General features: G+C 43.9%; 1 protein-coding gene across 4 annotated transcripts in view; it reads right to left on the bottom strand.

Moving 5' to 3' along the window:
• The window catches only part of RNF220 (ring finger protein 220), a 236,285-nt gene that overhangs the window by 36,487 nt on the left and 178,259 nt on the right, over window positions 1-21,539 (bottom strand). For 2 of the 4 annotated variants that reach the window (XM_064516113.1, XM_064516114.1), the window contains 2 exons: window positions 15,687-15,730; window positions 14,346-14,478 (listed from right to left, as the gene is read on the bottom strand). In XM_064516113.1, the coding sequence (XP_064372183.1) occupies window positions 14,346-14,478; window positions 15,687-15,730 (177 nt within the window). Of the gene's footprint in view, window positions 1-14,345; window positions 14,479-15,608; window positions 15,731-21,539 lie in introns of all 4 variants that reach the window. The other 2 variants (XM_064516112.1, XM_064516111.1) reach the window with 1 other exon arrangement.

Genomic DNA, 21,539 nt, shown 5'->3' with positions numbered 1-21,539 from the left:
CTTAGCTTTGCATGAACACCCCAGAGGTGGTAGATTTCTGTACTGTGAACCTGGTCCCAAGCGCGGAAGACAGGTTAACATAATGCAGGGATACTGAACAAGGGGCATGTCTGAAAAAAAGAGGATATTCCCAAGTTTTAGAGAAGCCCTCTTGCTGATGCAGATGTCTGAGTCTGCTCAGCCTACTGGTCTCTCACCAACACACACACACAAGCTTGCACTCTCAGCAGCAGACTTGTGCTTTTCCAGCACAAAAGAGTGAGCTGTATTTCTAGCAGTCTGCAACTGTGCTGAGAGCAGGGCAAGCTGAAGGTCTCATTTCCAAGGACGACACAGGGAAACAGTTCTTTATTGTCACTCTCTAGGAATGGATGCGCTCCCTGATTCATTAAGCCCCTAATAAAATTTGTTTATACGGATTTGATATTTCTCTTCTCTGAATACAAAGAAGGTCCTTAACGAGTGATAACCATAGCATGACAATGATTTTAAGGCTAACCTTTCCCTAGAAGCAGGAACTACTTTTTACTTTGATGTAATTGCCAGCCTTAATTCTTACTGGAGCTAACAAAACTAGAATGAACTATGCAGCATCTACCTTCTGCTTCAGGTAGTACAGGAGTCATACTCATAGGTCAACTCAGCAGTGGCGTCAGGGCAACCTTCTTCTATCAGACCCCATATAAAGTGTTTCATGTACTGGCTGCATGCTGCCAGCCAACATATGTCATGAGCTGCCTTCTCTTGCTGCAATGGCTTATCTAGTAAATCTTGAATCCTTCAGTTCATCACAATGTTTGGGAGAAGATTTAGAGTACTAAGAGAGACCTGTCAAAGAAGCTGGATAGTCTTTCAAAGCTGCCTGAGAAGTCACAGTGGGCAATGGAGTAGTAATTTACAGGCATGGCATTTAACCTGCAGTAACACCATCCTCTGAACCTGGCATTACTTTAGCCCATCACTTCTCAAAGGCCATAAACTTTGGACACGCAGGTCTTCATTTTTCTTTTGAAGATGTGGGAAACACAAATCATGCAAAGCTGGAGCTGCGCCTTGGCCAGTCCCATAGGTGATCCGAATGTTAGCCAGATAATGAATGCTTGGAACAAGTGCCTGCGGGGAGCAAGGGGTCAAAAGAGTGAATGTAAATGGGATCACTCCCCGCGTCCCTCTGTCTGCAAGGATGCCAAGCACACAGGAAACTGCATCTTTCCATCAGTTTTGTTTCTAAGTCATTCCATCCAACTAGTGGTTTATGGTCAGAGCTTAAGAACAGAAAATCTGCTTACTACGATACAATTCACAAATATTAAGGCACTTGGACTTCAGAATCCTAACGTCCTTGCTCTCAAAAATCTTTGTACTTAAGAAAATCCCTTTTAAATCTACAATGATAATACTATTGCAGCCCTTTTGCAGAACTTAACTCTGCAACAGGAACAACTGCACTCCCAACAGAGCATTATCCCTCCCACTGAATACACAGAGGGCACAGAGAAAGAGTCTGGACAGTCAGTATATGTTACGATGCCAGATATACACTAGAATGATCTGATACAGTAGCATGCCAAACGGAGAGGAGGGCATACAGAAGTTCACAGGTGAAGATGTGCCGCAGGAGTAGGGCAAATTTCCTTTCCTAATCAAATAGGGGGACTCTAAGGCCACAAATATGTTCCCAATGTGAATCAAAAGATTCATAAATCCCAGTACTGCCACTGCCTTCAGGAAAACACCAAAGAAAAGGATGCAAAGCTCAGTCAAGAGCCAGCCTGTAGAACAAAGTCTGTCACAGATGCTTCTAACACCGTTTCATCTGCAGCAGGGATGGATTTTGAGGCCAGTTCCAATGGACTGGGGTTTGGTGCCACAGTTTCAACCTGACTCTCCTCATCTAACTTCCTGGTGTTGCTTCCCTGCGCAAAGCCAGTGAAAACACCCACGCAGCTGTTCAAATATTTGACGTCTGAACTGCTTGACATTATTCATTCATCTCAGGCTCATTCAAACCAGATTTCTGGACAAGTGCTGTTATAAATGGATTAAGAAGGCCACTAAATGCAAGGAAGGCCTGACAGGATCACACCTGCTTCTCACTAACTCAGCCCAAGTATAAAGAGGGCTCCAAACTTCCACCTCATGCCTACAGCGTATGTTGCCATCCAGAAGTAAAACGTGAAATGGAGCACAGAGGGTGCTAAAATGTGCTTCACGGTGGCATTGTTTCAGAGCTATTAGAGGAGAATGGGAGCCTCCAGGAGACCCCCTACTATGACACCCAGGTGATCTGCAATTCAGTTGAGCGCTCCGGGAGCAGCGGGCGGGTTCCTCCGGCAGGCTCAGCACTCTGAAGGCCATGTAGTAATTCACTGCCATCAGCAATGCTGCCCAGAGCAGACCTCTAAAACCAATGCCACTCTCCAGAGGTCAATGCTCAGGACCAGAACTTTATCCCAACGCGTTAATAAAGTCAAATCCAACAACTGAATGTTAAGTTGCAAGTTTGACCTAGGAATTCATGAGAGACGTGATCCTGAGGCTGTTATTCACAGAAGCAGCAGCGAATCTCACAAGGAGAGTCACCTAAGGCCTAAAGAACATAATTCCACATGCGTATTTGAAAATGCTACTTTCAGATAAAAACAAAAAATGCAGGCTCTTCCATACCTTTCTCTTTGCTTGCTGAAGCATTTTTTTGTTCTTATTGTGCATTTGGTTGGAGGCAACTGCTTGTCATATGCTGCCAGCCCCAATACAATTAGCCCTCCCAATGCTAAAGCAGCACAATTCTCTGACAGTCTTAATCCCAGCTGCCTCCTTAAGGTCCAGACAAACAGGAGTGAGCACACAGGTCAGACGCAGGGGCCATTAAGCAGAGAAAAAACAAAGTTACAGCTCTGTCTCCAATCCCCATTGCTCTTGTAGCCAGGTGCTCTGACAAGCAATTCCAGCACTGGTATTGAGTGGCACCTCTATAAACCCTGTGACAGTTTGGGAGACAAACTCCCCCATCAATCAGAATGTACCTATCAAGATCACTTACCTAGAGCGCCCGCGACCCTCCAGCACTGTGTACACAGCTTTGCTTGGACTGGCCTCAGAGCAGGCTGCCTGAGCACCAATTCAAGTTAGTTTCTGAGAATTTTTGGTACTCTACACAAGCAACAGCATTTCTGAAATATGGATGCAGAGCTTTGAAAAGCAAAAAAAATTCATATGCCTCTGAGCCACCACCAGGCTGCAGGCACTGACAGGTTACAGGAATCAGTTGAGCTTGAAGGAGGCTGGATAACACTTCCCACTTTCTTCCATGTACAGATTAATAATGGCTGGAGATAAATCTCATCAGAAATCCTTTTCTTCCCCTTTGTGTAAGTTCTCATAGCACTTTGCTTTCTCCTAAGCTGTCCCCTTTGCCTAAGCATCCTCTCTGACCTCTGCACTGCTTCTCAAACCTCACTTCCTTGTGCAATCCCCTAGATGACAGGTCATCTCAACATATCTTAAGTGAATGGCAGCTCAAGCTAAGATCCGGAGTCATTAACATGATATATAAGCAGATTCACAGAACAGATAAAAGGGCCTCACATTCAAGTCCCTCCCTTTCTCCATCACGTTCAGTGGCAGATGGTCAAAGTGACAACATATGCTACTTCAGGTGCCGGCAGCACTGTTAGCTCTTGTACAGACATGAGCTCACATGGAGACTGGCAGTCTCAGAAGTGGAAAGGTAACACAATCATACTACTGCAGATCCAAACAACCACGGCCAACTTTCATCAGTGCAGCTGGGAAAGCAAAGACTTATCCTGCCCCAACTCAGCTGTGCAATCCCTATCTGAGCAGATAAGCCAGTTTTGGGGGCCAGTTATTTTGTACATGCTTAAGTACCAGGTCAAAGATGACTGAGGAACGTAACTAAAACATTATCATTACTATTATTAGTGCCACCATTACGACTGCAGCTACTAGATGCTGCTCATGCAGAGGATCAAACTCACCTACTTCACTAGTGATTCTCCTATTTGTCCTCCAAGGAAGGAATGTTTGAATCTGTATCAGGAACACACAAAATTCTGGATGTCTACTAGAAGTTCCGTAAGTGGGTCTAAATCCAAATCCACCTCAGCAGTGTGCAGCTTTCCTGGGGTCTGGAAAGAGGCTGGGAAGAGGCTTTCACGCTGCTCACAGGTAATTTACACATGTTCAGGAAGGAAAAAAAGCTTCCTGTAAAACTCCAGAACCATAGCCTTTGCTAATAACACTTGTTGCAGTAACCCCCTTCTGCAAAACCTCCCTTTCCAGCACGTCCACTCTATTTTCTTAACAAAATGTCACTCGCTGGCTTCTTGGAGAGTAAAAACAATGAGGGCAATAAAAGTAGTTTATGCAGACACACGGCCAGGGCCCACACACTTCCTGAGAATGGCTCTAAACTCGGTTTATTTCATCAGCTGCTAAAGTATCCCAAACTAGTACTAAGAGGACAAGATGGCACGGATGCTGTTTTATTTTAAAAGGTGGTTTGGGAAGAAAGAAAAAGCCATTAGGGATTCTTGAAAATAAGAGGAAAGCCGAGAATGAGGCCATCCTGAACAGCAGTCTTTCTCCAGATTTGTAACATTTCCCCAGCCGTATTTTTGGACGATCAAACTGTTCCCCCTTCTTCCCTAACATATACAGAGATACAGAAGCGCTCTTCTAGTGACTTTCACAGCCTGTTGCAGGAAAAAAATTACATTCAGAGGCCATGAAATGCTGCTTGCAGGACAAGGGTTTCGTTTCTCTGGAGCCAGATCCATTTCAAGCGAAACAGTGATTTACCTGGAAAACTGACACCCAACTGTGTCATTACGCTGAACACCTGAAATAGATGACCTCAGATTGACGCATCTGCTATTCGCTCCCACAGAGGCACAAACAAGCTGCCAGAGACCTGACTGCTTACCAGTGTCTTGGATGCTTACAGCGATCTTTGCTAACAGATCAGAGGAACAGCTGCCTTTAAAGAAAGGGCCATATAATTTTATGACCATTAACATCATTTTGCAGCAACATGCTGAACAAAGGGCAGGCAAGCTCCACTGTACAGGATAAAAGCCAGCTGCTGCAAGGCTCAGGGAAGAGGCTTCCCCACCCCTCACAGCACCAAGGAACTGGCTAAGAGTATTCCTGAGATTTATTTTATGCCTCTAACGCATCGGGTGCAGATCTTGGCTGGAGACAGGAAAATGCAGTTGGACCCAAAGGGCTGATCCAGTACAGCCATTCACGCACAGTTGCCTCCTAGAGCTTCACGGCAGTGTGATGCACGAAGGCGAGAACAGTCTCACATCTGCCTCAAAGGCTGCTCTTCAAAACCCAGAGCTGAAGTACAAACGCAGCAGCACAGCCACAGTCTTTGCAGCTATGGCTCGTTTTCCACAGTCAGAGAAGGGTGGATCTGAAAGCTTTTGTTCCCCTAGGGAGAGGGTGGAAACAAACAAAAAAGGAAGAGGGAGAATTAAAGTAATCTTGAATCACTAAGCAGATTCACATCACTGGATCAATAAGCACCACTGACAGGGATCACAGGAATGTCGCAACTTTGCCAATAATAAAGCAGCACAGCAGAGCTAGGAGGATGACTTTTCTAAGGCAGCCAAGCATGAAGCAGCAAGGCTGGTGAACAGCTGAAAGCGACACCCAGGCTTACAGTGGGCCGCTGCCAGCAGTGGGCCTCGGTGCAGTTTGCTTTAAATAACGATGAGTGCAGAGATTGTGAGGGAAAGACAGTGAACGACTGAAAAAATCCGAGGCCTAAATTTCACAGACCAAACCCATATGCTCTCCCCAAACTAATTCTTTTCTAGGCTGGAAAGAAGAAAGAAAAATCAGTGTTAATTTAATCAATTGATCAGCCTATTGATTGCAAAACTGGAGCTGCTAGTTAGCCATGTGCTGTAATGCCCTCAACTCTGAAACCACAAAACACACCATTGATTTCTTCACTTCCAGCTCCAAAATAAGAAATAAAGCTGTGCTTTCAGCAGGGAAGCAACTTTCTAGTCCAGGGAAAGGATGCAAGTGAACGCGAACACAAACCAGGAAACAGAGGCAGCCGCATCTTGCGAGTTTCAAACTGAAATTAGTTACAGATGCAGTCACGGTGTCTTGTGTAAACTCTATCGATTGGGTAGCTGACAGTCTTCGGAGCCTCCATACTAGGACAATCAATCCGGCTGCAGTGTCACCTGCCACTTTGCTGAACAGTTGACAATGCAATTATCCAGTGTGGAGGCAGGGAGTTGGCGTGTGTCAAACGCAGTTAGCCACTTTCCGGGCACTACTCGATAATGCGTTTCACCGCCAAGCGTAAGAGACGACACGCGGAGACAGGAGCTGTTTAAAGCCATTGAGACCCGTGCTCCCTTTTCCTTTAGAAAAATCTCACTGCCCCTGACTTAACAACTGTATTCTAAAATGCTATTAAATTCATGTCAATCAACTACTTGGTGCTTAAGGCTGAAGTTTGACCTGAGTCGCCAAGAACTAGGTTGCAGTTCTAGCAAAACTGCAGATGCTTGGGGTGGAGGGGGGAATTGTCAAATGACCGTCTTAAAGCCTGGGACTCTGAAAACCAAAGTGGAAAGAGCACTAGAAAAATGGATTGGCGAGAGCAACTCAGCAAGTGCAGCAGATGGGACTGGAAGATCTCATACTGCATGTCTAAGATCTAGGAAAATTGAAGTTTAAAGGGATGCTGTCAACTTGAAATCCAGTCAATTTCAAAAAATTGAATAGTTTTGGGTGCTCTACCTGCTCCCTTACTCCCCCTGCCAATTTTCATGGTTTTACAACTGCATTTTGTGTTTTCTTTTTAATTAATTTTTTTCTCCTTCCTCTGTTGCTGGGTGACAGACACCCCTTTTCCTTCCCCAAGAACTATACATAATACTGTCAAATGGTGAGAATTCCCCTTCTTCCCACACAAAATCTTTTTCTGGTTAGAGTGACTGTCAGTGTTACATAAATCAAGATTCAGTTGATTGTGCTCCTTCCAGCTAAATCTTTTTGGCAGCTTGAGCATAAAATTTATGTTCTTAGATTTTTAAATGTGTTAAAATTAAATCAGAATGCCTGAAAAATGTAGTATTAACAATCTTGACTTTTCATGTCTATAAGCACTGAGTTAGTGGGGGGGATTATTATTATTTTTTTTAAGTTAGTGCTTTTAACTTTGCGGAGTCCCAGTGATTACATTCTATGTTCCAAACTGAAAAAGCCATTGTTGCTTGAAGTGTTATGCAAACATTAAACACACATGATAGCAAGTATCAATTAATCAGTGGTTTACGACAGCCTTTGTACGTAAGCTAGGATTTCTAAAATGTTTTTTTAAAATCACGTACTGTTCTCATCTGCTTGTCCTGCTCACTAAAGTTAACTTTTGATTTTAATGTATAGTATAATATCCAAAAGACATTTACTAGCCACAGAATTCCTCAACTTGTATACATGAACGCAGCCTATGGAGAACTAGGCAGGTATAGCCCATCTGACCATTATATATTATGTTTTATATAAAACAGATCTCCCAGCCTTTTTAGGTCAAGTACCACCTTATGAACAAGTACTTGCTCTCAAAGGAGAGAGGTGCAAACATTAAGGAATGCTTGGGCTACTTCATGGGACAAGTACAAAGTACCGTCCTTCAGCAACGGAGGGATTACCAGGATTACCACCATTTTACACAAGGGCTGAGGTAAGGCATACAAGTGTTCTGGGACTTACTGGCCCTCTAAAGAGGGGACAAACCATAAAATAAGCACCTGAGAAATACAGCAATTTATACATTATATGCCAGTGACATCTTTCATTTCCTGCATAGTCTCTTAGAAGTCACACTTCTACTGTTCTGTAGAAATGCTTTTGCCAAATTTCAGTGGATGAGTTTATCCCTTCTTTTTGGTACAACCTTAGATGCTACTTTAACCTTCTGCCATGAAAAGATGGAAAACCTCACTGTCTTCTTTCCTGCCTTCCCAGTTATATTTTGTCTGAAAGAGGGCACAGCTGACTACTAGGTGGGCTTCTAGAGCAAGAATTTTAGGCTCTTCCCCAGTTTTCCCACCAACTTTGTAACATTGGGAAGTTGCTTTTTTTGTGCTTCAGTTTCCCCACATATGTACCAAACAAGCATTTTGTGAAGTTTTGCTATACAGTTTAATGTTCATAAAACGCACCAAGAAGTGCAACTGAAAAAACTTCCTCTTCTATTTGAGCTCCCAGGTAGCTTATATAAACACACCCAGCTAGTCACCAGACACAACCACAGTCACTGTGCTGCTGAGGCAGTAGAATTGAAAAGCATCTAGCTAGTTTTAGAAGATAGGACCTCATGCCTAGTGTTACAGATATTCAGAAGGAGCACAAAGAGGAAGAGCATATAGCTATTGCCATAATGCTCTCTCCTGGACAAGCTGACCTATGCTGGAAGAAGGTTGGCCTACAACACTTTCTGCTCAAACTGAACCACACCTTGATTCTGCAGAGATAGAAAGCTGGCAGTGGGACTGCAGCCATCTGCTGGAAACTTTTAGACATTTTAATATAGTCTCCCTTTCCAAGTAACTGCCCTAATTGCATGTGACACGAGATCCAATGCAAATGGGCATGTAGGGATGACTGTAGTTTGTTACAGCTTATAAGGCTTTACTGAATTCTTCTTTGTGTATGCTGACGGGTGCTGTTCTTTTCCCTTGCTAAAGACATGAACGAATGCACACAAGCCCTCTGCTATCTTAGGAGGAGAGCAGCATGGAGAAATAGAGAGAAACTTGAGGTTAAGTAATCCCTGTGTGTTTCTTTTTCAAGAGTCTCACAATCCATCTCAGTCAGATCCTTGTCATCTTGATCTTTCTTAGAAAGCATCCTTCCCTGAAAATGCCCTGTTTACCATTTTAACGCATTCAAAGTCTTTCCCTCTTCTACGTTATTTTCAAGGCAACTGACCTGCTGAAGGAAGAAAACCCACAAGAGCAATGGTGAATAGCTTGCTACTGTGCCCAGAGGAAGGCTTTTTGGTGAGGGAGACGGAGGGGAAAAAAGGAGGACCGTGCGGGTAGAGAGAACTTAGCTACAATTCTTCAGTCCTTTCATATCTAAAGAGGACAGCAATCTCTGTTCGATCAGACCGTGCGGTTCGCCGTTTAAATGGTACTTGCTGCTAGCTTGCTTTCCCTGTCTCTGTCTCTCTCCCTTTGAAGCAGACTGGACAGCTTCCTCAAGCTGGCGTTATCACTCCCTCTAACCACTCTTGGCAGGCAATCTAATTCCCCCTGAAAAGGTCACCGCCATTTTAACTGCCTTTCAATCACATTAAGCACGCTGCCGCTCGTGCTCAGAGCACTGCGCCTGCAGCTCTCCTGACTGAGGTGCGATCGATAAACTGACATCCTGTTCCCCCCACCCACCGCCCAGTATCCCCAACTGCTCCCCTCTGCTGCTTGCTCCTTCCCCGCTCCTGGACAAGCAGCTCTCCCAGAAGAAACGCAAGAGACTCGCTGACAAAAATCTCTCCTCAAATGGGAAACAGCAGAAGGGAGCTACTAACCTGACATTTACTGATCTACTTTGTCCCATCTGCTAAGAAAGAGAAGGGTGCAAATATCCCCCCACCTTCTCCTTCCCTAGACCTAGGGAGGCAGTGACTTCACAGGACAGTTTGCTTAGGCACCAGTCCAGACACCTTTGAAGCTGTGTTACAAAGAACAAGCCTCCCTCAAGCTTCCCTCAATGCAATCATTACCGTTATCTCTCCCCCTCTGATTTTTTTTTTTGCAGTTACCAGTTATGTGTTCCACCCATCGATCCCTGTGTAAGACACTGTTTTAAGTCTTCTTGCCTTTTGACTGTGCTAAGCCGTTTAAGAGATGACAGCAGCTTCTATCAGCGCGAAGCTGATGCGATTCTTTTCAGATAAAGCACTTTTTTCACTCCCCCCCTCCCTTTCCCTTCTTTCAAGTAAGAGACATACACACAAAAAGAGACACTGAATCTTTCAAAGAAAAAAAAAAAACCCTTTTGAACTTCCCTCAGGAATTCTTTAAAGGGATAACCTTACAGTGTAAACACTGAGGGTAATGTGCATCCATTCTGAAGAGGAACAGAAGAATTGCTACAAATATGTTGAGTGTTTAAGGAGAGAAAGAAAAAAAGAAAAGAGGGAGCCACTTGATGCTTTCACTTGCAAAGTCTTCTTGGCTTCCTAAACAGAGACTGGCGTGAACCTCATTAGACAAAGATTGCATGAAATAATCCCCTGCAACAAAGAGCATCGGAGAGGGAAGAAGCCTTTTACCAGAACCTTACCTCACTGACCAGAGACATGGGGTTATTGAATGCTCAGGTAATTTAAGAGAAATTCTAGTCTTGTGACACAGTTTTGAGATAGGGAAACACTTTATCTGGACTTCTGCATAGCTTTTCACTTAGAAGGAAGAGCTTGATTAAAACAAGACTAGGCACATATTTCATGCTGGTAGCCTTCTGTACTCATCCCAAACAAAAATGGAACAGAAGAAAACAAAACTCTTCTAGAAAAAAGGACAGATCACTACTTTAAACAGAATCTCCACTGAAATGAAGTAGTCCCAAATCCTGTACCTGTTAATAATCTTCATTTACACCTTGCGCTCTACCAGTTTGGGGCAATCGAATTAAGCAATAGCAAATGATGCTTTATGGAGTCAGGACAACCAAAAGTACCAAATAACGCCTGAATGAATGCCTACACCAAACCCAACAGCTTAAGAGCCAAAGTACTGATCTTAGCACTTCCTAGTCACGTCATACACCTACTGACTACCATCTCCTGTTCTTTCTACTTGCTGTCTCAAGTATAGCAAGCTACAGCAGACAAGAGGACGTGCTTTGGATCTGCTGCACTAGACCTGACTGGGGAATTGCAGCTGCAACATCAACACAGAAGACAAATTCCATCTTCTAAAACAGCCCCTCACGTCAGAGGGGTGAATATTCCTTGCAATAGTTTTGGAAGCATGAAAGCTTCATCCTAGGAACCACACAAGTGACAGCTGTAGCCTAAGTATTAGACTTCTTCCAGAAAAATCTTAGCAGGCTTATTCATTTCCCTTTTTCTTTTTCAAAAATAAAATAAAAAACCCCCACAATCTCCCAAGACTTCACCTCACCTGGGAACCTAACAGGATCTTTCATACATTAGTGAACAGCTTTCTTCACCTTGAGAGTGACACAAATTTTATCCATTAACCAAAAATAATAATAAAAAAAAGCCAGAACCTGTGTTAAGTTTGAGTTGCTTCCAAAATGCTGCCCAATGGCCTAAGCTGACTCATGCAATAAATGCTGGCCAGTTTCCTGCTCCCCTCAACACCCAGCTGAGACACCTCCTCAGAGCAACACACCATTAAAAAAGAAATTGATGAGACACATGGACATCTGTTCTCCCTCTGGTTTTAAACATTTCCCCATGTCACCTCTTTAGACACTGATGACATCCATGAAGCCTGGCAAAGGCTGTCTGGCATTAAAAAAGACCTTTGATTTCCACATCACTGCTACTACTCAGAAAAGGGAACAGAGCCAAACAGCCTCCGATGAGAAGGGTTAATGAGGGTCTTGCCAACTCCAGATAAAGCAGTTTTAAGTTTTGGAGAGCATCTCCAAAATGTTGTGCTGTGCTTCAGGGTTGTAAATCAAGAATTCTGCCCCCAAAACAAGGAAAGAGCCAATGTTGGCAGACAAAGGAAAAAGACTGTCACCTTAAGTTTACCTGAGAGTACACAGAGCAGGTCTGACTGAGGAAATCTGAGTACCAGCAGCCAGAGAAAAGATGAGAACTGCAAAAGGAGGCATGAAAAGGTATAGCTTGCTTAAAAAGAAATATAATCAGCTAACAAAGGGAGCTCATTCCAGCTTTGCTTTGGCTTCCCAAATTTCACAGAAACTTCTTGCACAGAGTAGGTAGGCATGCTGCAGATAGCACCTTGTCATCCCAGAACACCAGGCAGAAACATAGGGATAAAAATTTCTCCTGCTTAGGGAAGAGCGCACCTCACTAGAGGAATATGCCAGCTGTTGAATCTCCCTGCCAGCACAGGCATACTCTGGAGGAGGAAGCAAGAAAACATGCACTAGAGACATCCCAGTCACTCAGGCGGAGTCATGCTTTTAGCTGTGGCCTCTGCCACCCACAACACAAACACTACCGGGAGGCTCTTGCGCATGCCAGCTGATCTACAAGCAGCTCTCATCTTGCACGAAGAAAGGAAGGAGTCTAATCCAAAAGGCCTTCCCACCACAGGTAATTACCGGGGGTTTTAGAACTGTATCTAGCTGCGCTCTTCCCTTCTCCTAGTCCTCTGGTCCTCTTCTGGCTGCCCATGTAACCACTCTCAAAGACAGCATGAGGGTCTCAAAAAGGGAAGAAGAGAGGGACCCTGTACTTCCTGAAGGAAGCAAGGCTATTTGTAAGTATCAAATACAGAACTAAGTGTCAATGCATGTGGTTTTGGTGCAGCCCTCTAGCAGGGAAGATTACAGCATTGATGTTGCTAGAATCTGACTAACCTCTGAGGGAGGAAAGCAGCCCGCTTATGTAATGCAAACTTTAACAAATCTGAAAATTCCAATTAAACACAAAAGAAAAAGTATCAAGGAGCAAGCACCCTGTATTTACACAGCCTCATCACATCAATTACACACAATTTGCCAACCTGGAGTCTCATTTGAAAGACACCGTCCACATGGCTGGTGCAGAACGAAAGGTTCAGATGACAATTCAGTGAATTAATTAAAAGAAAAAGGGAATATTAATCAAGTGAAGACAGCACAATGTTGACATCAGAGAAAGTTAAAGATCATGCTCTCCTCAAAAACTCAGGTATTTTGTGGGGGTAAAGGAAGAAACTGCACATGCACACAGAGGGGCAGGAATGAACTGAGCAGCTTTTGTTCACCAGGACTAAGAGGATGATCTAACAGTAGTAGTGACAATGACAGAGGCACACAGACATCCCATGCTCATGACAACTGATTGTAATAATTATGCAACTAAGAGAAAAAACAACAAAAAGAACAGTTTAAAGCACTGCACAGTCCAACCAGAACCACACAGAGACATGATTCTCTTCATGTTAGCACAGAAAAAGTTAGGAAAAGGAAGGCTAAAGACACAGGAAGTGAACATCATGAGCTTCACTAGCTAGCCTTAAAAACACAGAGAAACTGCTCCTTCACCTCTATGCTCCTGATCATCTGCTCTGCTACTCCCTAGCTACAATTTAATTTTAGAGGAAGTTAAGGGCAGATCAGGAGTGCCAGGCTGTCACCAAGCACACACTGGCTTTTAAGTCCTACTCCCTTACTTAGTAGCCTTTCCCCTTGAGATATTTTAAATTAAAATCCAAGCTGATATAGGAAGAGATCGCATCTCATCCTCTTTATTGAATGGAGAGCGCCAGCATTCCTCCTCTCATTAGGCATGCTCTACGTGGATTGCTTGCGAGAGACTTAGTGCCAGAGGTTCATGCCAAAGAACAGTTTAGTAAATCCTCCTCTTCGAGCCCAAAGGGCTGAGTGTAAGAAAGGGGCCAGGTTTCTAGCTAAAATTACATTCACCAATAAAGCTCATGAGAGGTCAAATTTTGCCATAACTCACTCTCTCCTCAGTAACTGATTTCCCCGTCACCAGGGAAGGAGCAAAAGAAGGAGGAAAAATAAAATGTGTTTGTCTGGGAGCCCTAAGGGCTTGCAGCACTGGAGGTGCAGAGCAGGTTCCTGGATTCTCATTTATCAACCTTAAAAGGGATGGAGTGATAAATGCACAACCGGCCCTTTAATATTTTATGCAGGTGCTAAAGCGACTTAGCTGTCACCTTCAATACATCACCAGAGGCTGATACACCAGCTTTCGTCACTCCAGGCTGGGAATTTTTACAATTTCATTTCTATTTCCCTCTTCTCAGATATTTCCATGTATTTCTTACTATGTGTAACATATAAGAAGCTATTTTCCCCAAATGATCTCCCCATTCTATCCATTCCTACTCATTCCCTTTTCAGCCACATTTCTCAAGAAAGAAATAAAGCCATGCTTTTGTTCAAGATTTGCACAAATTTTGACTCTCATTGTTCTGGAGAGGCAGAAAGCTGGAATCACTTTACATTGGGGCAAAGCCTTAAAATCCCACCCATTGTGAAAGGAAAAACCCCAGGTGCTCATGCAGCCTGAGCCCCTCCCTCTAAAGACAGGCAGTGATCAAATTTCACAGCAGAACGGTTCACAGGGGATCACGGGGGCCCCCAAAACACTGGCGCACCTCGAAATCCTCCCTCCAGGAGAGTAGTAGCCCGTATCCTCTTCTGCCCACACCACTCGTACTCTTCAAAGCGGTTGCCATTCTCATTCTCGATGTCCACAGAGTCATCCTCAGTCATGCACGAACCTTCTCTCTGCACAGGGTAAAGTAGGGGCAGAGCGTTGAGATGCATGAAATAGCGCTTTGGGGTTAACAACTGACGAAGAAGAAAAGCTGGACTGTTCCCAGGGCAGCTAAGTATAGAGTAGACCACAGCATCTGCTCCCCCCCCATTCCCAGTGATCTGAACTTGAAAGTAAATGGGAGCTGGAAGAACTTGACATCCACAAGATCAAAACAATTGCCATGGTTCATCTCTCTCTCTCTCTCTCTCTCTCTCTTTTTTTTTTTTTTTAAAAAAAAAAAACACATAGGAATTTAAGCTCTGGTTCCCAGAACAATCCTGGTGTGCATTTCAGCATGCAATCCCCTACCTTGCACGCACAATTCTCCTATTTATCATGGAAGCAACAAATTCCTTTGATCTACAGCACAGAGAAACTCCCATCTACAGGAACTGAGAAGGAATGATCTCCTAAGGCATACTATTTGGGCACACTGATCAGAAGACATCTTTACACCATGCATCTCTTGAGAAAACAAGAGTGAATGTGTTACTATCTCCACTGTGGACTTTTCATAAAAAACAAGCTCAGAAAGCCTGATGACACAACACTCTCTCCTAGGGCTTGTTCTTCCTTCTTCCTCGCTGTCTTCGGGAAGACAGACGAGGGAACGGTTCTGCTTAGCTCTGAGACCTCTCACACACTTTCTGGAGTGAGGTGGTCATGCAACATTTAGAAATGCCAATCTGTTACCAAAAAAAAAAAAAAAAAAAGAAAAAAAAATCCAACAAAAGATAATTCTGATGTTGTCAAAGGCAGAGATTAGGAAGAACTCTTCTGTGCTGTGCTACATAGGAAGCATGAAGTCCTACAAAAGGCTTTGGAAACCTCAATACCCCATACTTTTATAGACTACAACCTAGACTTCATTAACAGAAAGGGTTCCCTAAATAAAAACGTTACTAATGCAACACAGGAGAAAATGCAGAATAATCCATCTTTCAAGACAAACAAAAGTGGCTACAGATCTCGGGCAGACACAGTTAGCATTGCCTGCAAGCTCAGCAATGTTAGTTTTTGCCCCGTGTTAGGTCAGCTGCAGACCAAGCTGGGAGTAGGGAGAAGGGAATGGCAGCTGGCGATCCTGCTGCGCCTCTACCTTTGCAAGGCATTGTTCCACATGCCTACTCATCTCCTCCTCGGATCCTGACAGAGGCCGGCTGCAGAGGGGACATACCTGCCCTTCGTCTTGCTTCCTCCGTTTCATTTTTCCAATCCGAGCTGCGTGGAGAAACCAGGGAAAGAAAACAAAAAGGGAAAACATGTCAAGTTTGTACATCAACTCTTCTCTATGTACTCAGCTCTGCCTTCTCTAAACAATAAAGCCTTGGTAGAATAGGTAAGATTTCAGACCAGAGGATCCCACTGCCATTCCCTACTCTGACCTCCTAAGAAGCACAAATAATTTCACTTTGCACTTTCTACACTAACCTGTGGCTTAGTTCAGCCTGATTTCAGAAAGGCAGCTACTCTTGATGTAAGAGCTAGGAGACGGAATAGCTGCTGCACATCTCTAGGTAAGTTATTCAAATGCTTAAATACCTTCTCTTGGAATTGTTTTCAAACCTGAGTGATCAAGCCACCAAATCCTGCTCTGGATTTTGCCTTCTAAGTCCAAAACCCATCCACTAACACATCTATTCCCTATAGAGGGATTTGCTTAGACCTTAGAAGGCTGATGTACTGCCCGAGAAGCCTTGGTCAAGTTACGTAACAGTCTCTTTCAGAATCGCACAATCTCTTGCACACCTTGAACAACCCCTTCCCAGAATGACATGAACAAGTCAGAGTAGCATCTCAGTAACAGTACCATTTCTGGAGAGGAAATATCCCTGCTGAGAAAAATGCGGCACCTACACTAGATAGCTTCTGGCTCTCTGTATTATTTTTATTTCATAATTTTCTAGCCATGTAGAGAAGAACCGGGGGCTACGCTGCCTTCTTGAGTGCATACTCTGGGAAACAGACATATTAGGAATCATGATGATTAGAAAAAGCAGCCATGGTAGCCTGTTGCTTAATCCAATCTCTGGTTAATTTGAGTCATCGTCTAATGTGATCAAAACATCTGGAACCAAATCATTTGCATTAAAAAGAACTTCTGTCCTTTATTATGATAGCTTTAGGCAGGTATTACTGAATAACTCAATCACTGACTGGAGGAAAGTTGTTGTTTAATTAATAAGGAAGGTCAAAATTCTGAATGAGAGACAAGGAAAAGCCCAAGGAAAGCCTATGTGATAATGAGAGATGACACCACCAAAAAGCTGCATTAGCCAGAAATCGTTATTGACATCGTGAGCACTGCAGCATGCTCTGAAAGCCTTCATGCCTGAAGACTGCGAGATCAACAGCTCCCTGCAGCCAACAAATAAGAGAAAGGTGCTGAAATGCCAGGAAGAAGAGGACCAGGTACAGGAAGGTTTCTGTCAAAGGCTTGCTGAAGTGCATCCACATCACCAAGTGAGTTACAAAGTTTTAGCTGAACACACCAACAGAAACATGAATCTCTTTCAGGGCTTTCTCATTGACTTGCCTGTACTCAGGGCTCTCTGGGTTGGGTATACTGTACCACAGTCCAAAAATAGGAATGGTCACCATCCCCTGTGATGCTCCAGGATTAAGAAGGCTTCAAATTGTTTCCTGGGCATTGCATTTCCTCACCGAAAGAGACAGATGTGTGAAAAACTCCCTTCAAAACATAAGCCTTCATTCTTGGCATCATAGAAAGGATTCTGCAAATGTGACATTCCTAGAGTAAGAGATAGCAACTTGAGACCATAACAAAAGTGTTTTTCAAGACCTGGCACTTCAGAGACCTTCTGAGTGAGTGCATTTCGCTTTCAGCAATCGTCTAAATTTCATCTGCTCATGCCAGCTCCACAGTCCTCTTTTGTGTCGAGTACAGCATACTGACAACCCCATAGCCCACCTGCTTTCTCCACATATTTCAGGTACTGAAGTATTTCTAGTGAGAAATTGCGCTAGCTTCCCTTTTCTCTGCTTAAACCTGGTATTTTACTTGTACTGCCAGCTTCTACTCTACAAGGTAAACTGCTTGACTTCCAATCAATACAGAAGCAAACATTAATTGTGAAGGGTTATTTCTGATTTCTCTGTGGCCAAATGAATTATGCTCCACTTTTAAATAAAACAATACCTCCCCGATGTGTCTGCCATGTTTTCTCTCTCCTTCCCACCCCTCCATGAACCTCCAAAACCTAACCCTCCCCACCTTCAAGATCATGCAGCCCTGTTACCAAATGTAGTTAGCAGAGCTGAACCATGCTCTCTCTCACTTGTACCTCAGTGCATGAGACTTCTGAAGTCTTGGTTTAGCAAATACTCATATCCTCTAGCTTGACTCTTTCAGATAAGTTTAGGATGCTGTTTCCTTGCCTCACTAACTCTGCAGAGCCAGCACAAAATAGGAGATGAAGCTGGCATCTGACATGACTTCAACATCCTCCAGTAAACACCTCTCTGACCAGAGAAAAACGCAGGAAGATGGAAACAAAGCTTTCTCTGTCCTCATTACAGACATCTTTCCCTCACCTCATCCTGCTTTTAAACAGGGAAATGGAAAGAAGGACCAGTGAGAATATTGTGGCAGGATCCCATGTGGCCCATCAATCCAGGTAAGCAAGTCTGTTTGGCAAATCTGTTAATATTGTTAACTTTTTTACTGCCATCCTCATCTAATCTATGCACTATGACAGTAATAGAAGGAAGGCAACTAGTTTTAGGTCTTGTCCTGATAAATTCTTGGGACCATTCTGCCAGAACAAACACCTGATCTGCTGTTGAAAGGTTACTGCAGAGCTGGGGACAGAACCTAGGTGTCTCTCAGCTCCATGCAAGATCCAGCAGACAGCACCTATCTTGGTTCACTTAGTTCCTCGGAGAAACAGCCCTTTAAGTCCTAGTGCCACAAGTGGAAGAGCCAGTGGAAGAAAAAGGTGTTGAAAACAAATCCCCCTGCCATTTTCATTCTGTGGTCATTAGCAGCAGCAGTGTTGTGCCCATGGAGGCCCAGGGTGCCCCTGGTGACAGCAGAAAACGAAAGGGAACACGGCAGCTTAGAAAGCACATCCTGAGCCGCATTCTCCATACCCGACATGCAGCCCAGCTATCACTTCCAATCAGTGCAGAAGGGACAGAGCGGCCCCAAAGGCAGGGGGTGATTGTGGTGCTGTCCCGAAGGGGAACAGCTCAAAAGAACACGCAAGTGAGACCACAGGATTGTTAATTAGTGCTGATAGATGCAATCATTTCTAATTAGCTCACTAATCCCTCTCCCCCACACTCCTGTCGCAGGAGCATAGGAGAGGAAAAAAAAAAGCCATTCCCTCTTGTAATTCAGGAAGATAAAAACACAGCCAGCAGACGACTGGATGCAAGAGAACCATGCTCAAGGAGATGGGTTCTCTGCACAAAGCTGCCCCATTTTCATCTCTGACCAAACAAAGACTCTCTAGTTATTATTCCAGCCTTTTGCCAGGAGGTGAGGAGTTCACTAATTTTTATTAGCATTAATAATTATTATTAGGCCATCAGAGAGCTTTTCAGCACCTTTGAGGCCTCACTTTTAACAGAAGTACTCTACTGGCTTTAGCCTATGCACTGCTGCATGTGTTACACCCTCAGGTTACACTAAAACATCGAGCACTTTGTCCTCTCAAGCACAATGCAAGTACCTGCCCTCATGCAGCTACTCCAGCAACATGACTAGTAGATTCCTCTAGCAGGTGAGTGGGACACAGCCCCCTTTCTCTGCAGCTGTAACGGGCTCCCAGGACAGCACCTGGAAGTCCCCAGGAAGAAGGTGGCCTCCACCCACGAAGAGCACCCCCAGAATTCAGGCAGCCACAGCACAGTAATGAGAAAGCAGCACACAGAGCTGAGAAAGAATCAGGATCAGGACCCTCTGGGAGGACTGGGGTCTAAGTTAAGGCCTCTGATCTGCTCCCAGAAACCCTGCTGGCTAGGAAAGCTGCTCTTTCCTTTCCTAAAACTAGATTATTGGGACTACACAAGGTGAGAAACTGCTTGCACTGGCAAAAAGAGGAGCCAAAATGCATTTTTCTGCTGGATTTTCAAAGCCTCTAGTGCCTTTGTCCTTCCATTTGGATCCCCTTCCACAGACACTGCTGCTATATGGGCAGAAGAGACAGAATCCTTTCTCCAAAGGGCTCTCCCCATCTAGGCTAAACTTTATTAATGCCTAAGGATATTATTCTCAAGCCCATCAGCTTCATGAGAAAAACACTGAAGGATTTTAATTTTCACTGGTAATTTATTTTTTTAAAGTAACCAAAACTTCACCTTCAGGACAAGGCACTCTAACTACCTCAGAAGCACTCTTATACAGCACCCAGCAGTAGACACTATGCAAACCACTACAACAGCATCAAAGGAGATGATTAAGTCCCTAGCAATATCTCTTATGATTCCCTCCACTAGTTTGAGTGGTCCCCTGAGTCCCATGCGGACACCATTAGCAACTCCTGCAATGGCAGGCCAATCAAATTAAATGGAAACATTTTTGTCTCCTTTCCAGTGAAAATAATTTGGTTTCATTCCTCCTCCACCCCTCAGCTACAAAAGCACACGGCATGCTGGTGGTGGTTCGAGTCCAATAACAAGCCATATAGTGACCACCTCCACGGAGATCTGCCCACAGAGAGGCAGCCTTAGGGCCAGCATCAATATAGGAATAGGTTTCTCAGGCAGCTGCAAAAGGAGGTTTGCAAGGATCTATTTTGCAGCTCTACTGAGAATGCAAACTTTACACACAGTCCTAAATTCAAATCAAAGGCATTCAAGCATGCGAGTTAGCACCTGCTCTCTACAAATCTACTAGAAGAGTCTTGAGGACTGGTTACACTTTGTTGGACCTATCAAAAAGCTTCTGTGGCCGATCAACTTATCCAAGAGCATGTGATCCAAGGGAACAAAGGCAGCAATGGCAGAATACAGAAAGCACCTCCAGGAACAAGCTAAAGCAAGAAAACAGATGGTCAAGAATGAAGCTGTTTCAAACCTTATGTATAATTTGCTGTTCATCTGCCTGAGAGAACATTAAGGGCCAAATTCACAGAAGGGTCTCACTGGGCTTTCACATTTGCGTGGCCAAACTTCCACATATCTGATTTTCAGCAGCCTTCAATCTGACACCATTCTCTGATGTTGGCATATACTTAGCCTACAGAATTGATGTTCCTTTACATTAATGCACGAATTTGTGCCTCTAATTTTGAGTGACTACCTAAGCAGATCTGCACTGTTAAATTCCATAAGCATCAATTTACAGGGTGGCTTAACGTTTCTTTGAGTTTGGCAACACTAGGAATGAGGCAAGTGAAATGCCTCTTTACGGCATGAGTTTATCAGAAATCTGTACCTCATACTCCTGGACTCACTAGGACACAACCTCTGCAGAGTGAATTTAGCACAGGTGAAAGGTGATGGATTAACGACTGACAGGGAACTTCAGACACAAACACAGAACCGAGAGACTTACAGACAGAACGTTAATCTGCTGCACCAGAGTTTGCAAATGCATTCAGCTTCCTTACAGTTAAATTTAAGTTAAAGAGTTTGATTTAAGGAATTAAAATTCTGGATCACCAGGTACTTGTGAATCATGTAACTATCAGAACCTAACCATGCCGCAGCCAGGCCAACAGCAGCTCACAGAAGACAACCCTCTCTCCACAATACAGTGAAACATATCTAGGAATTCGGACAGGATTTGGGCACGAAAAGGCTGAGCAGCTGAGATTTGAGTCAAGAACGGTTTGGGAGAACAGCAAACACTGTGGGTCCCTATTTATGGGGAAGAGCTTCCAGAAGGGATCCTGGAACTCAACTGGAAAGAAGCTTTACAGAGATACCAAGATAAACTATTTTCAACAATACTGAAAAGTGCCTTTAGAACATAACAAAAACAAATGAAATATGTAGGAAACGCAGGCTGTCTGTCAAAAAAAAACTACTAAGTTTCTTCAGTGCATCAATAAGACAATGA

Source organism: Dromaius novaehollandiae, chromosome 8, assembly GCF_036370855.1.
Source record: "Dromaius novaehollandiae isolate bDroNov1 chromosome 8, bDroNov1.hap1, whole genome shotgun sequence".
Lineage (NCBI taxonomy): Eukaryota > Metazoa > Chordata > Aves > Casuariiformes > Dromaiidae > Dromaius > Dromaius novaehollandiae.
The sequence above is the reverse complement of the archived record's forward strand: the minus strand, read 5'-3'. Positions and strand labels throughout refer to the sequence as shown.